General features: G+C 46.5%; 1 protein-coding gene across 8 annotated transcripts in view; it reads left to right on the plus strand.

Moving 5' to 3' along the window:
- The window catches only part of LOC149372170 (uncharacterized), a 41518-nt gene extending 25448 nt beyond the window's left edge, over nt 1-16070 (plus strand). For 7 of the 8 annotated variants that reach the window (XM_089566566.1, XM_089566559.1, XM_089566560.1 and 4 more), the window contains 11 exons: nt 1972-2514; nt 3681-3826; nt 4962-5105; nt 5847-6574; nt 8116-8386; nt 9002-9185; nt 9394-9436; nt 10151-10254; nt 11490-11582; nt 14009-14044; nt 14778-16070. In XM_089566566.1, coding sequence (XP_089422692.1) covers nt 1972-2514; nt 3681-3826; nt 4962-5105; nt 5847-6574; nt 8116-8386; nt 9002-9185; nt 9394-9436; nt 10151-10254; nt 11490-11582; nt 14009-14044; nt 14778-15455 — 2970 coding nt within the window. In that variant the 3' untranslated portion in view covers nt 15456-16070. The remainder of the gene's footprint in view (nt 1-1971; nt 2515-3680; nt 3827-4961; nt 5106-5846; nt 6575-8115; nt 8387-9001; nt 9186-9393; nt 9437-10150; nt 10255-11489; nt 11583-14008; nt 14045-14777) is intronic. The other variant, XM_089566565.1, reaches the window with a different exon arrangement.
- Nucleotides 16071-16434: the final 364 nt, after the last annotated feature.

A 16434-nucleotide genomic window follows, 5' to 3' on the forward strand; every position in this document is an offset into this window, starting at 1 on the left:
GAAGCGACCGCCTCCGAATGCAGTCCCCCCCCCCCCCCTCTACCGCGCACCGGGGGAGGGCGTCCAAGCCGCTGCGGATGCTGCAGCTGTCCCGTTGTACCGTTTTCAATGCGATCACGCGCCCTTTGTAGGCCATCTTGATGGCAATGGAGAGCATCTCATTATCTCGAATGGCAACGATGGATGGAGAACAAATAGCCAAGCTTATCCAAGCCAGTCCGATTGCGCCTACCGAGCCGATTCCGTTAAAATCCAATATGGCGCCTTTCATGGTGGCGAGGAATGGGTTGGTTGCAACAGCGATGCCCGCTCTTATCTATATTAGGCCAAACTTTCGGTTGAAAAACGGCCTCCACAATATTGTTGGCATCTATTTTAGTCCGAAAATCCAGACTTTTAGACCCCACGAGGTCCGAAATATCGGTCGTGAAAATGTACACGTTCCTATGAGGTGCGCGACGGTTCCTCAGCGAAGTCCGAATTATTGGAGTCCGAAATATCGGTCGGCTACTGTATTGGTTTAGGCCTCACAGGACTCAACGCGCAGAGCCCTTAATGCTAATGTCTGTAGCAGCCTCTCACTTGGTTTGTGCATGCTGCACGCACTTTTGATCTGCTCATGTTGGAGTTATATGAGTTGTATTTTAGTGTACTGATTTGCAGAGAAAAGCTTTTCAGTCATCAGCAATAGGTTCTTGTTGTCATATATTACTTCAGGGGGAGTAGAAAAAAATGTCCTTTGTATTTTCTTATATTGGTTTACCCCTTTGTTATCCCTCCCCACCCCTTTTTTTTTTACGTTACTGAAGCTTTCCTCAGTACTCTTTTATGAAATCATATAGCTATTGTGAAAGCATTACACTTATGTGCTAAATACTTCCAGGATGTAGTAATTGTTTCAGGCAATAATCGCTTAACCTACATAGCAGTAAACAATTGTTGTGAAGTGCCACCAGAAATGTCTGGTCACCAACTAAGCGCTGTCAGCAGGCTGTGCAAATCGTATCGAAATAGATTTCCAGTGTTTTGCTGTGGTAATTCGTTCTCGGCACGTATTTGCTGTGCTGTATCCCTTGCCGTAACATTAGCATGAAGTTTCCTTCCTGTTCTAACTGCAAAGCCTTGGAAACCAATTTGTTTTCTTTGGACGTCCTGATCCTGTTCCCAACCATTGTTGTTTTACTTGCTTTCTGTCTGTTAAGGAGCACTTGGTGTGTGCAAATAGCGAATTAATTGAAGTGGATACGATTTATTGTGGGAAGATAAATGCAAATACTGATTTGAATGCTTGATATCTTCTGCTGTTTTATTTATCGAAGAATAGTGAGAGAGAGCGCCAGGTCTTGCTCAGAGTTGGGTAATATGGCTTACAAGTGGAGGTACGGGGAGCACATTTAGCTGAACAGCATTTATGTGGGCAGTTGTCCTTGTGCCTACGACAGATAATGAACTGCCTATGACCAAATGCGTGATGAACAGCTTTACTGTGTAACCAAGAAATGGCTGTTGATTGCCCCGAACCAAACAGGAGCCCTGCACTGCACTTAATGCTGGTAATGTAATGTAATATAATGTAATGTAATATAATGTAATGTAATGTAATGTAATGTAATGGTAATTCAGTGAATAGCAGGTCTTGACTTATGTGCTGCTCAAATTATGACAAATATTTAATTCATATTTGCACACCCCAAAGCATAGCAAATGTTAAATTTATCTGTTTGGCCACACTATTAAAACGAGTTGGCAAAATCTAACAAAAAGCATTTGCTGGCCATTGTGGTATGCATTATATTTATTAGTTAGCATTAGTGCAGAGACAGTCTGCAGCTGTGTGTGAAGAAAGATCGAGTGCAGCAGGATTTTTTATTCAATTGCAGGTGTTATGTGGCGATATGACTGATTGCTTATTCACGCCTGCTTCGAAGAAATCTCTTTTTTTCCTCTCTCTTTCTCTCTCTCTCTCTCCAGGAGCCCATCTCTTTGCCATTTGATGGCACAGTGCACGAGTTTGTGTCAAAACGGACCGGAAAGAAACGCACCCTCAAATTTGGAGCTCCACTGCGTGAGATCTTTCTGGATGGTGTGCCCTACAGTGCTCAGTTTGACAACAGTCCTATCGCGATAAAAACTGCTGATGGTGAAGTGCATGTGATCAGGCTTGACCCACCGCCTCCAACTGTGGATATTGAGAAACGGCCCCCGGAACACGTACTCCGTGCCCTCAACCTACACCCCGAGAAACTGGCTGATACTGACTCAGATTTGCGCACCCTCCCGGCTGAACCAAAGGTTTCCAGCGCTGACAGTGAAAACAGCATGGACATTGATATGCGGTTGCCAGCAGCTGAAGGAGCAAAAGATGTCGACCTGAGGAAACGCGGCGACGTAGAGGAAAGTGGCGCACCGTGGAGTAGTCCGCAGCGAACAGGGGTGGGAGGAGGAGGCTGGGGCCAGTCGCGGCCTCAGCAGCCCGAAAGTGGCTTTCCGCAGAGAGAGAGCAAAGAGAGTGGCGTAAGTCAACCGACCCTTCGCCCACTGTTACATTGCTTGGTTCTGGATGGAGGCTGGGTGCAGACATGCTGGCTTTTGAAAATCGATTTGACTGTTCTTGCTGGAGTGCTGTGTACTGCAATTAAATGGACCTTTTGTGTAGGTTTTGATGTGGTGGATGTGTGGTTTCTGGTAGGAAGCTTTCTTGTGTTTGAAAAATGCATTTTTTGAATCATGAGCATGTTATTACCGGAAAAATTGCAGAAAAATCATCTGATGCTGATCTTGGTTCTCTAGTAGTTGCATCCTATTGTTAGATTTTAAGCAGCATTACCACTGCCATCATTTACCTGTCGTTTGATATGCTAATTCTAGATGTGTAGTCCTTACACTCGGGCTACTAAATACTGTTTCCGCACTAGTTGCCCTTTTTAAGTTACTTGTTCAAATAAGTGCCCAGTTGTGCCCTGGAACTGTAATGTCATTTTGGGCCAATCTAAAGCTCGCGCTTTGAACAAAGTTAGAAGCTGGACCCAGAGAGACATTTAACTCCCCACCTCTAATTCCTCTTTCAATTTTACAGTACACTCCATTTGTTCAAATCTCAGTCCTGTTGTCTATTGTTCAGCTGAAGTGTGCTGGCTTTGGGCGTTTGTGTTCTGAAGAATGCACCGCGAAGTTTCACCGCAGGACGGGGAGTGGAGCTATCACTGCATATCACTGCTTATGTGTTCTAGATTGTTGCACACGGTGGCGCCTCAATGAAAGAACATGCAAGTACATTGAATGCGGGCAGTCAGTACTGTTAAGAAAATCATCCACACAAGTGCTTTTTGCTTTATTGATAGAGTGACCAGGAAAATGCAGCTGCAATTTTACAAACATCCACATGTCAAGGTTGCGCACTAGATAGAAAGGGCCGAGGCACCATAGTTACGGTCAGAACTGTAGTCCACACATTATTACAACTCTGAATTGGGCTCAGTGTTTCTTAAAAGTGTGGCTTATCAGCAAAGTTCACATTTCAGTCTCTCTAGAGTATGGACAGTTTGGCTGTCGTACTATGCTGGCTGTATTGAGCTGCCACCTTGCCTGTTGTTTATGGTTGCTCAGCTGTGTATTATCTTTTGCCCTGGCGTGTTTTTGAGTGTTGTGATGTTGAAGGCCACCCACTCGTACCTCTGCAGGGCTGGGTTCGGTACGGCAATGCGTCCGAAGAACGCGCAGCTGTCAACAACAACTGGCCGCAGCCGCCTCTTGGCCAGCCTCAGCAGGACCCTGCCATGCGGCAACCATGGCCTCAGGGTCCTGGAGAGTGGAACAGCAACTTTGGGTGAGCTGCTATGTGCCGCGCTCTCGCTTAGTCCCGTTTTTAATGCAGCTGTTTGTAGCATGTGTTTGGTATGTGCGGTATGGTGTAGAGGCACTACGTGCAGCACCATGGTGGTCTAATATGTATATCTGGGAATCACCCAATATTGAGCAGATTTCAGTTGTAGGAGTTAGCGTCCACCAGAGTGCTGTGCACCTATTCAACTGAAGAGGAAATCTGTAAAGCCTTCACAGAAACTGTCAAGGGAAAGAAAAATTTGTCCTGGCCCAGTTCTGGACCAGGGATCACTGCCCGTGTGTGGCAGTTGCTCTGCTAAGGTGACCAGCACAGCTAGCAGAGAGCAGTTAGAAGTTGGAATTGGTCAGCATCTCGAAGCAGGGGCAACACAATTCCAGTTTGTGGAGGGGAACCTTCCAAGCTGGAGTAGATTTCAGTTAAGGGGATAATTAATTGCTCTCTTAACGAGCGCCAGTACTGCTGTCAAGGGATAAAGGTCGCATGGTCATGACTCTCAGTGCACTAATGGCCATTTGGCTAGGAAAGTGGCATGCTGCCGTGGACTGCTGAATGCTGGCTGGCCTTGTGTTACGGTTTTGTCGCAGTAGGGTTGAGACAGCATTATGCTGGTGATGTGGGCAAGCACAGTCTGTGAAAGCAGGATGGCACAAGGCCAGATAGGGTTAAAGTAGAATGGGGTTAACTTAACAATCAACAGCCATATTGTTGATAGTACCACGAGACTGTTAAAGGTTGAAGCTGTTTTCATGGTTTCTACAAGCTATTTTGCTTTCTTTGCACAATAAAACTTGTTTGAATGGTTGTCCATATACTCCTAGTTGAGCCACTTGAACATTAGCGGTTTCAGGATGTCTGGTAGTACCACTATTGGAGCAGATTTTCGATAACTTCTGCATTATAGATCTCATTGTGCATTCCAAGCAGTTGTGATTCTTGTGCCTTGTTAGGTCAAAATTCTCTAACGTGACTAAGGTTATAGCAGGCATGTTACAGCAGGCATGGATGTTTTCTTCTGAACATCACGAGTGATGTCACCGCAACCACTGCAGAGTACACATTATGTGGGCTCTTAGCAGGCCGTTGTGTTTCATGGGGGATTCTGTTCATGTGTTCGCAGGAATGACTTCATGGCGGGTCATGGCATGCCGGTAGTGGGCCCAGGTAGGAGGGGCAATCAGCAGCCGAGTTTTGGCAGCAAGGAGTACCCCTCTTACTTCCGTGAGGACTTCCCCCAGCCACAGTTGCACCCTCATCATATGGGGTAAGCTGCCTGTTCAAAATCAGTAGGAATGATTATAGGCTGAAGGCTGTGAAAAATTGGCACCTTGTTAAGGTGAGGTTCATGAAGAATCTGCAGAATTAGAAGAAACATGGTTTTAATGCGATTGCAATAAGGAGCCCATGTCGCATAAAAGTTGGCGCCATCGTTGGCGTCTGTTGTCGGTGTTGTTGACCGTGAGCAAAAAATCAATGAAAAACCCCAACAGAAGCAACTGTCACGGGACCTTGTGGCGTCCTCACAACCTGCTGCACCAGGAGTTGTATGAGGACTCACTGGGATCGAAGATTGTGAAGTAGAGAATGACGAATTCTGCGTATGTGGGTACTGACGCTATTACGTCGCAGCCCTAAGGCAGAGCTTAAGTGTCATAGCAGGGGGCGGCAGAAAATTAGGTGGGCGGATGAGATTAAGAAGTTTGCGGGTATAAGGTGGCCACATCTAGCAAAGGACAGTGTTAATTGTAGAGACATGGGAGTGGCCATTGCCCTGCTGTGGGCGTAGTCAGGCTGATGACGATGATGATAGTTGTCAGTATTGTCAGTTCCTTGCTGCCTGAATTGGTTTAAAAGAAAGCAAGGAACAGCGACAGTGCTCTTCCTTAAATGTTAGCAGTAGTTCTATCAAGTGTGCCAAATTTTGACTTGTAGTGAGTGTTATAATGACTCCATGATCGTTGGCGGGCCTTCATTGTCTTGCACATGCTTTCCTGTCTGTCCACAGGGTTGGGGAGGTTCGGCCAGGCTTCCTGCAGCCGCAGTATCCATGCAACAGGCCACCTTTTGCCCCTGGAGAACCTGGTGGAATTCCCCGGCTTGGGGGACCACCACCACCCCCGCAGGCTTTGCTGGGCCCGTGCCTGGCTCCTCCACTGCCATCCATGGCCCCCCGACCACACCTAGTGGGGCCGGATGCACACCCCCGACCGCCTGTGTTCATGGTGGCGTCAGGTCAACCACAGCCAATGCAGCAGCCACCCATGCAGCCACCAATGCAGCAGCCAGCTTTGCAGCAACCGGCCATGCAACAACCAGTCATGCAACAGCCACCAATGCAGCAGCCACCAATGCAGCAACCGGCCATGCAGCAGCCACCAATGCAGCAACCGGCCATGCAGCCACCGGCCATGCAGCAACCGGCCATGCAACAACCGGCCATGCAACAACCGGCCATGCAACAACCGGCCATGCAACAACCGGCCATGCAACAACAGGCCATGCAACAACCGGCCATGCAACAACCGGCCATGCAACAACCGGCCATGCAACAACCGGCCATGCAACAACCGGCCATGCAACAACCGGCCATGCAGCCACCGGCCATGCAGCAACCGCCAATGCAGCCACCAATGCAGCAGCCACCGCTCCAGCCAGGCATGGCTCCAGCAGTCACGCTGCCAAGTCCATTCCCAACTCAGATGGAAGGCTCTGCACTACAGCCACCTTCACAGGGTACGATGTGGCCTTTGATCTTCTTTTGTGCAACTTTCACCTTTGTTGTTTTGAGTGTGCAACATATTGCCAGACAGATTTAGTGCACTTTTCTTGTCTCTGTTGTACGGTTGAAGATGTATTTACCTGAATAATTTTTTGCCTGCTAGCCATCTAGGTCTTCCAGATTCGTTTTCTTCATTGTACTGAACAATTTAGTGATTCTAAGCTTGATGGACAAAAACTTGTTCCAGATTCCATGCTACAGGAGCAGACTGATTTTTCTGACTCCGATAATTTGGACTTGTGATATATTTCGGGCTTTAGTGAGGAATCGTGACGTGCCTCATAGGTTCGAACACGTACTTATTCCTAACCAATATTTCGCACTCTGTGGAGTCCGAAGGTTAGATTTTGCAGCATGACAAATATGCGAGTAAACATCGCTGCATTGAACAGGCCGAGCTTCGCCGCCGTCACCACCGCGGAAGGTGCCGTCTTTGAATTCAGACAGTTTTAATTGGGAGGATTAGCTTCGGTAGGCTTTGCGATTTCTGTGTTTCATTGTTGACATTCGAGGTAATGCAATGCTCTTTGTTCCCACCTATAATTAGCTACAAGTCAATAATGGTGAATGCCTTTCTAAGGAGGGCCCTCCAGCCAATGCCGTCCATGATGTCGCGGTTGCATTGCTGCAGAGGCTAGGTAGGAAAGAAATGGAGATAGTCCTTTGTCTCCATGCCTTGGGGGCATGGGCTCCTCTGCACTAGTGATTTTGCACCCTCTTTTCAACTTACCCTCTTCACCTGTCTACACCCCTATGGTTTGGGGACAAATGAACCCGTATCTTTCTTGCCTAGCCTCTGCTGCATTGTGACGGATGGACTGCATTGGCTGCATTCCCTTGTAGTAGGATGCTGGGAGCAGTTAAAAGCACTTGCTTCCACACTCTTCTTCCCATGAGTTTCTCTTAGCGACCATCGTCAGTCTTAGCCGCCCTCACCTCGCGCATTGGATGGCAAAGGGCATTTGTTGCTGCGTCCGTGGCCGTGTTATGTTTTGGCAATGGTGAAGCGAGTTGTGTTGCACACAAGTGCAGTGTGGACGTGACGAAAGCATTCCTGTGTCATATACCAGCTAATATTTATTGCGAGCTTAGCATGGAAAATTAGAATTTCTTTTTTTTTTAAGTTTAAGGATTTTTTGGGCTGTTCGATTATTCGTCCATTTGTTTTCTTTTTTTATCCCACGGATTCAGAAAAATTGGTCATCAACAATATGCATGTGGAGTAGAATCTTGACAGTACGATCACGACTGGTGCAAATTTCGGTGCGGCACAAATTTGTAAAATGCCCTGGCCGAAGTGCACTGTGTACCTATGCATTTCCATGCCACTGCAGGTGATACGAAGGTGGGAGCTTTGACTGCTGCTCTTGCATTCATAGTCTTGTCAGAATGCTGGTTAATGTAGCGTGTGAGCTGCTGAAACCGCAATGCACGCATTGGAGTAATGGTACTGTCCCAGCAGTGGTGAACATTTTTTTTTTTTTTCCTCCTCCAGTTGCCCCGGGCCAGCCACCGGCCCTGGACGTGAATGTGGGTGAGCTTTTCTCGAAGCTGGTCGCCGCGGGAATCCTGAAGCAGAGCACGGGTGCTGGAAGCACGGCCGGGGCTCAGGGGGCTCAGTCGGGAGAGCAGTACCAGCCAGCGGGTGGCCACTTGCAGAAGAAGAAAAGGAGGAGAGCACGGGGAGACCATGGCAGACAGGAGCCAAAGAAGCCTGTGGAAGGAATTCCCCAGCTCAGTTTCTCCAGGACAGACCAGCTCAAGATGTGAGAGCTCTCCTCATTAGCATGCTTTGCCTGCTGGCTGGTGCAGTGGTATGACATCAAAGCTTGAGCCCCATGTCTAGGCAGATGCAGCATGTGTTGAGCTGGCTGGTATTTTGCTTTCGTGTCCTTGCTTATTTATTTAAGGGTTCACAATGAGGTGGCTGGTACATTTCAGAATGCACCCAGCCTGAGCTGTCAGTGGCGTGGTGTCACTAGGATTAACACAGCACCATTAGATATGAGGTTGCTGATATACTATTGCACACCTCCTTCAATCCTTCCTTTCTTCTTGTAGAAAAAGGAGCTGAGTAAGCCACTTGTGTGTAGTCACGGTAATCTTAATAAGAGAGATAACGCAGCGGCTTCAACTTTCAGCTGTTGTGTTTTATCGGTTTCTGATCAGCTTTGAACTTTTATGCGGAAACAGTCAAGGCTGCCGAGAGGGTGAGAAGCAGCCCTTTGTCTACTTTCTTCTTTCAGACTCGAACCGTAAACATTGAGAGATCCGACAGAGTGTTAGTTGGGGTGGCAGTATATGTCGCTGAAGCGTTTTTCCTGTACTGTTGAGTGTTGTGCCGCTGTGACCCCCCCCCCCCCCCCCCCCTTTGCGTGCAGCAAGCATCCGAGCGTGATCAACGCCCTGCACGTGGGCACCCAGTGCGCCTCCTGCGGCCTGCGCTTCACGGACGAAAAGTGCGAGAAGTATCGGCAGCATCTGGACTGGCACTTCAGGGCCAATCGGAGGGACAAGGACGGCGCCCGGAAGGCCTTCTCCCGCAAGTGGTTCTACGAGGTGGAGGTGCGTAGCCTCGTCACAAACTGTCCGACACTGCAGAGTAAACGTAAAAGCTTGGTCAGGCATGCTTGATCTCTGCGGTTGTGTTGCTCCTTCACCAAATCTAGAAATGTGAGATCCCGCAGAGATCCCACAGTTTGTTTTTCCTGCGCTTGCACAGTCTCTCTTGCGTTACTGCATAAACAACTTTTCTTTTTTCTCATTTGTGCAGGACTGGATTCAATTTGAAGAGATTGAAGACCTGGAAGAAAGAGGTATATTTACTTGCCTGCCTGTCTTGAGCTGGTTCGGTTGTTCTGGAACGGTTGGGGTGGGTCGATTTCACCTCATTGGCATCACACACGCAAATGTGTTTCCTGGGGAGACTTAACTTTGCAGCTGCCACCAGGGCTGGTTCACTATGCTTTGAGGTGGCGACATTTGTTTGCTTATTTTATCTCCTAGTGATTGGATGCAAGTCAAGAAAAAAAGTGGTTTTTCTCTCAAAGGACCCTCTTCCAGCCACTCGTGTTGGCCGATTCTCATGATCCTACTAGTGTGACAATGTATAGTAAAAGGGGATAGTACCCTCCCTATTGTCATGCCAATCCGTCTATTGTCGCACTACCCATGATAGGTTCGTGAGAATTGGCAGACTCCATTGACTAAAAGGAGGTCCTTTGACAGGGAAAAGCCACTTTTTTTCTTTACTTGTGCTTGACTATAGTGCAAGGAGTAGTTGCTGGGAGTTTTAGCCAAGTTTTTGATATTGTCATTTGCTAGCGTGAACACATTAAAAGGACGACAGTAGGTAGTGTGAAGCTGAGGTGATCTCTACTATGGTTCAGCTGTGTCTGCTGAAAATGTCATGTCAGTGTCAGTGCGTTGGCCTCTTTGGCTGTTCTGACGCAGTGAAATTGCTGATGAAATCGGTGTATCGACCACTGCTTCATGGCCATGGCGCTTCTTCTCTTGCTTTGCTTTGGCAGCGAGGAGCTTCTTTGAGCAACAGGCCACGGTGGAACAGGACCAGAGCACCAACTCGCCCGCAACCATCAAGAGTGTCCCCGCCTCTGGTGACGAGACTGGAAGTGTACGTTTTGGTGTTGTTCTCACTTCAGTTCATCTTGCTCACCACAGGCATTTTTTTCTCATGCCGAATTCAGGGCCTGCTTTTCTGAATGACCAAGTACTACGGGAGTAACCAATTTTTCTATTTCTTCTTGAAAAAGAAATTCAAGCATTTATAGTTTAAGTTGGTTGCACTTTTTTTTTTTTTTGTCATCTATGCCTATGGCAGATTTCGAAGTGTCATTAACAGTTCTGTCTTTATTGAGGCATGCTATACTATTGAGGACAAAAGTGGTATACTCCACGTGGCGGGAGCTGGAGCAATGGAAAACTGTGGCATTTTGCTGAGCTAAAGCACGAAACATTGAAGCGAGCCAAGCAACATGCCTGCTGATAATAAAGGTCGCGCATTGGCTGTCTTGATCCCAGATGCCGCCTTTAGATGGCGTTGCAACGCAGTTTCCCGTTGCTCCGGCTCCCGCCGCGTGGAGTAGACCACTTTTGTCCCCGATAGTACATTTCTTGCATAGTGCCATTCCTTGACTACAAAATTCGACATCGCATTATAACATCAGTGCACTTTATACAAAATGAAATGGTGCTTTCTGCTAGCCTTAATTATTGCGTGTACTCAAGGGAAGCTTTTGCGAAGTGCTAATTCTAGAATCAATTTTCTAAAAAGTGACATTTTTGGAATCTACAGCTGTGGTGTTCCTACTCAACCAGGTTTTTCCTTCCGGAAGTCAGTATTTTGACCATAATATTAAATTCAGATCACTGTGTGGGCTAAATTGCGCAGGAGTAGACGATTTAACGGCACGAAAACTTAGGTCATCTTGTCGTCTTAGTAAGCCAATATCTCAGCATCTAGGACAGATAGAGACGTTGTTTTGCTTGCTAAGAGAGGCTGAATGCATACTGTTTGCTGTTGTTGTAATAAAAGCCAAATTGTTCAATCTTGCTTTAAAAAATTTATGATTTGGCAAAGTTTATCGATCCATAATATTCACACCTTGAATGTTGCTATTCCGAGGGATGTAAAATTGCTACTAAGTGCAAAATGGAAAAATGACTTCGATTATTGCACTCTTTACTCATTGGTACAATATGGTTTCTCGTTTTTAATTTTTCTGTGCCCCTGCAAACTGTTCGCACTTTGTTAGTGGCCCTGTTCACTGAGCTAGTTTGTGTACGGGATGTTTAAAGAGATGAGCACAACGCTTAGAAAAATTGTGGTGGCATTGCTGTCTTTTTCAGACATGTGCAGTGTGTGAAGAGGCTTTCCAGCTTTTCTGGGCTGAAGAGGAGGAACAGTGGCACTTCAAGGATGCCATTCGCATCGAGAATAAAGCAAGTGTCTCTCTTCTCCCTTTAGTTCGTGTGTCAGCAGTGTCAAACACAGTAGCTTCTGCTGCAAAGGCAGAAAATCTATTATATTATCTGCTCTGTGGCACAAAGCAGCTACAAATGTACAACCGACTCTTGGTAATTCGAACTTGAAGGGGACTGAAAGTTTGTTCAAATTATGTAGAGTTTGAGACAAGGGGAGCCTTTTTAATACACCTGATATTGATGCAACCAAACTGTCAGTTTGTATAAACCAGATGTTTGAATTAACAAAGGTCCGCTGTATGTGCTGGTCTTGTGTGCACCTAAGAGCAAGCCAACAGGAGGACCCGTGAGAAGGTTTTCAGTACTGCTTCATGTGACTTTGGCTGTTGGAAATATCTTGGATAGCACAGCTTTTATTGCTTGCATGATGCTCTGTTGTGCATGTTGTACAAGAAGGTAAGGGGATGTTCAGCTGGGCTGTGACAGTTTCCTCCCCAGGTTGCTGCCTCATTGGTTTTGAAGCAGTGGTGTGGCAGCTTTCAGAAAGATGCATTGGGAGTGACATGAATCTAGTGATCACTGTATCGTAACTACTAGAGCGCTACTTTCACTGATAACAAAGCTTTTAACAGCTAGAAAAGACTGGGAAATGAAAGGTGGATGGATATCAGTACCCGCATTTTGCTGTTTTCATTAACTACCTGCAATGATGTTGACTTACGCTGATCTCTGAGGCTGGGCCACGCCACCAGCCGCTTCCATTCGGCGGTCACAGTCTCTCCAATGTGCTCAACATCGAGAGTTAGAGCAAACTTCTCAGTGACAAATACGTCTTGTGCTGCTGTGTGAATGCCAGCAGAGCCACAAGAAATCACTGTTGAATTTTATCAAGAACAAAAATTTGTTGCAGCTGTCCTCGGTTTCTGTGCAGGGAATGTTGTGCGGTGGGAAGTTCAGTACTTCCGGTGTTGAAAGTCAAATAGCATGCAGTGCGTCTTGGCCGTGGAACTTGCGAAATGCTGAGGAAAGGAAACTCCCCAGTAGGAAAGATTGCAGTGGTGTCAAAACCCTTTCAGGAGCTCAGGACTGGTTGCATCCTGGCCTCAAGTAGGGGCTGGAAAATGAAAAGCTGTCCTCCCATGCGTTTTTTCGCACCTTCCATGAGACTGATTATCTGCAGCTGGCATTTCTTGCACTTTTTGTCTCGTGGATGCTTGGCAGCATGTCTGGTTTTTGCATTCAGTCCCATGGTGAAGTGTAACTATAACTGTAATTATACACCAGCAAATTCGTACGCTTTGTTGGCAGCTCTATTTTTTGGCTGTCAGGTTGCGCTAGTGTCAGTGCGAAGTTTGCGGTAATTATTCCCACTAAGTTGGCTATTGGGTAAGTTGGTGCATTAAATTCATAATATTCATTGTGATATACGAGGCTACAGTGAAGAACGAAGTTCTTCAACTACCAACACATTTTTAACTTCACATTGAACACACAGAACAGCCTCCACTTCCTTTTTCTGTTCACTCTCTCTTTTTTGTGAACCATCAAACTAAGCAAGGTATGGCTAACACACTTGTTGCCTTTCTTAGCTAAATGAGAGGCTTCTGCTGTCTCATGCATGGTTTGCCCTTTATGCTGAAACATCAGATCAGCTTCTTAAAAAAAAAAAAAATGAATGCGCTGCTAGCACTTGTTCTGTCTCCTTTCTTGCTTGTCTTGTGTGTCGTACTGATTTTAAGATGTTCTAGTTATTTTTGCTCTCTGTTCTTCATTATGTCCTTTAAACATTTGGCTTCTGTGCTGATGACGGAACTCTCGACCATGCCTCTTTCATCTCTTTGGGCTCTCTCTTGGTGTCTTTCGTTTTGCGAGTCTTCTCTCGGTGTGTTTCATATTTGTGCTCCTCTGGTGGGTTCCATTTTTTATCTGTCCTTTAACTTAAACGGCTACCAACTAGCCCAGTTGCCTTAATTCGACATGTGTTGCACACAGGGTGCTTTTCCTTGTTGCCTTTTCCGGTGTGTTTCGCAGTTTATTGTACCATTTTTTGTCATGAATGGGTATCAAGTGACTCAGTTGTCTGATTGCAATTCTGCATTGCCACAGTATTGGCAGGAACTCTCTGAAATGCCATGCCACTGTTGGTTGTGTAATACTAGATCAGCCATCAGCTGCAGAACTCATGAAAGACATTAAGGCATAGTGTGCTCTACTAGCCAGCTGTGGGAACTCCAGTCTAGTTTTGCATGGCAGCATTTTGTTTCTAGGATGGATTTCACAGCTATGCCCAAATGGTATCCCACTCTCCAGTTGCATCATTTTAGTGAAAGCTGGTGGAATTGATGTGCTTACTTGACTGTAGCAAATCAAACCAATTTTTTTATTGTTATTTAAGTATAGTTCTGCCCTCTTTGTTAATGCAAAATGCACTGCTTTATTGGCAGGTTTACCACCCGGCCTGCTATGAAGACTTCAAAAGGGTAAATTTTTGCTTTATACTTCTTGAGTTGGCATTTTGTTTTCTGCAGTGTTCTTTAAGTATTAGCGAGTTCCTTGTTCAGTTCAGTAAACAGTTGTTTTATAGTGTTGCGACCTGTGCAGCAATTCCAGCGGCTGTGGCAAGTGGAAGAGTGACCTCTATGGTGGTAGTTTGTTGTTTGTTCTTTCTTTTCTACTCATGCTTCTCTTCTTTCCTTGGTTCCATGAAATTGGCGATTTTTTTTCAAGCTGAAAGTACTGTTGCAACAAATGAGGCTAATAAAAGATGCCGTGGCTCATGTCTATTGCCGAGTCTTTGCTGGTTGGCCGTGCAAAACAAGAATATGAAGAGAACAACTGGCCTTGAGCGTCTCTTGATGCACTCTAAGCACGCAAGTCTGTGCTTGGAATCAAGGCTTGTTGCCTGTGTTAAGCTCCCAGTGAACTATCGTTTTTTTTTTTTACTTAGTTTTTCTTTCGCCACATGCTTACTTGCACTTAAACTAACGCCTTGTGAAGGTAGTGTCCTTTAGCTGAGTCAATCATTCTTAGTGACTGCGATCTTGCACTTCATGGCTGTGGTATGGTATTAAAAAGTAACGCTGACTGTAGGCCCTGGCTTCGTTAAGTGAGGAATAGGGGGAATGGGAGGACGTCTTCGTGGAGCTGCCAACTCCAGGTGGGTGGGGGGTTGCTCTAAGTGTTCCCCATTTCTGATGCCCTCGGCGCTTCCAGGCGGCAGAAGCACCTAGTCCCGTCAAAATGGAGACTGACGAAGCTCAGCCGGAAGCTCAAGAGGAAGATAAGGCCATGGTGGTGGACCCCAGCAACCAGGAAGAAGCTGCTGGGGAAGCTGCCGCTGAGGAGGAGAAGCCTGCCGTCCAAAGTGCTGCCGACGAGAAGCCGCCCGAGGAAATGGCGGTGGATGAAGCCGCTGCTGTAAAGGAGGAGGAGGTGGTGGAGGAGGAGGCCACCTGTGGTGATGAGGGGGGATTGCCAATAATAAAAGATGAGCATGCTGGCAGCGAAATGCAGGACGATCCCGTAGTGGTGGTCGATAATCTCGGGGAGTTTGGGGTATCTCTGAGTGACACTGAACAGAATGGTGCTGAAGAGGAGCGCCCGCCGGAGACGTTTGAGCCAAAGGTTGTGGTCAAAGGCACTGGGGGCATTGTGATGAAAGTGAAGGCAGAGAGCATTCAGGCACCAGCCTCGCCTGTGCCCCCAGCCGCTCACTCGACAGCCACCGAAGTGTCCGACGCTGGTGAGGGTGGCACCGAGCCGGCCCCTGCTCCCGACGAGTCAACGAGCGACAGTGAAGAGTTCCGGCCGCCCACGCCTGACCCGCGGTTTCAGTCACTGCCACCAGTGCAGAGGGGGAACGAGCTCTCGGGGCTCTGCTGCATAATGTGATGAGGGGGCCACTCCTGCTGGCCGCAGGCCACCACTGTTTAATGTTTTTGTTAGTCTGACTAAGCACAGCGCAGGTCTCATTGCTGAACATGCACCTGATTTTGTTGGTTAACGCTAGTCCATCTGCAACAACTGATGGTGCTTTGGTCATTGCCATATTCGTGTACATGAAAAGGATTTTTTTTTTCTTTTTACTTGTAGGTAAGTCATGAGGGTATTTAAAAACAGGAGCGAGGCTTTCGGTACAGCAGGAATACTATGTTTTACTTGTTAATGTGAGGTGCAATTCACTTTCATCTTGAATTGGCATACGTAAACAAACATGCTGTATGGTAATATTCTTGCTGTGTAGCTCACTAACGTGTCAAAGCTGACTCGGGTATAGGACAAATGGAACTGTGTACAGACCCAGACTGCCTTTGTATGTATATAGAATTCCTGTAAATAAGTAAATTTTATTTTTCGTGTACAAAAGTGTACAATAAAAAAAAAAGATCACCTTACTTCAGCGTTTGCCTTTACTGTTAACTTTTCTCTTTTTTCTTTAACATTCATATTTGCTTTGCAAAATGTTCTGCATGTAACACGATACCAATAAACTGGCACTATTTGGGATTTTTACTTGTGTGTTTCTCGCCAACCATGTTGAGGCCTCTGGCCTGCCATGGATGGATAGCAGTTCGCTGCATGCTGAATGTGACATCTTTGCAGAGTAAGCGTAAGTGCATTTCAAAGTCGTACAATTGCCAGTGGATACTATAGACAATCATTGTGAACTTTGGGCGCTTGGTAGAAATGGGCTGCATTTGCTGAAACTTTTAAATTGCCCTACATCCCCAACATCTGTTCTTAATTTACGCCTTATGCCCGACTCTCAGAATTAAAAAAAAAAAAAAACGGCCATATGGCCCTTATGTGATACTAATGAGGATGCTCTGCAGTCGCGGAAAGCTGATCAGAAAGCAGCTACTGGATACCA

This window comes from Amblyomma mixtum, chromosome 1, assembly GCF_055824585.1.
Source record: "Amblyomma mixtum isolate Tamu chromosome 1, ASM5582458v1, whole genome shotgun sequence".
In the NCBI taxonomy this organism is placed as follows: Eukaryota; Metazoa; Arthropoda; class Arachnida; order Ixodida; family Ixodidae; genus Amblyomma; species Amblyomma mixtum.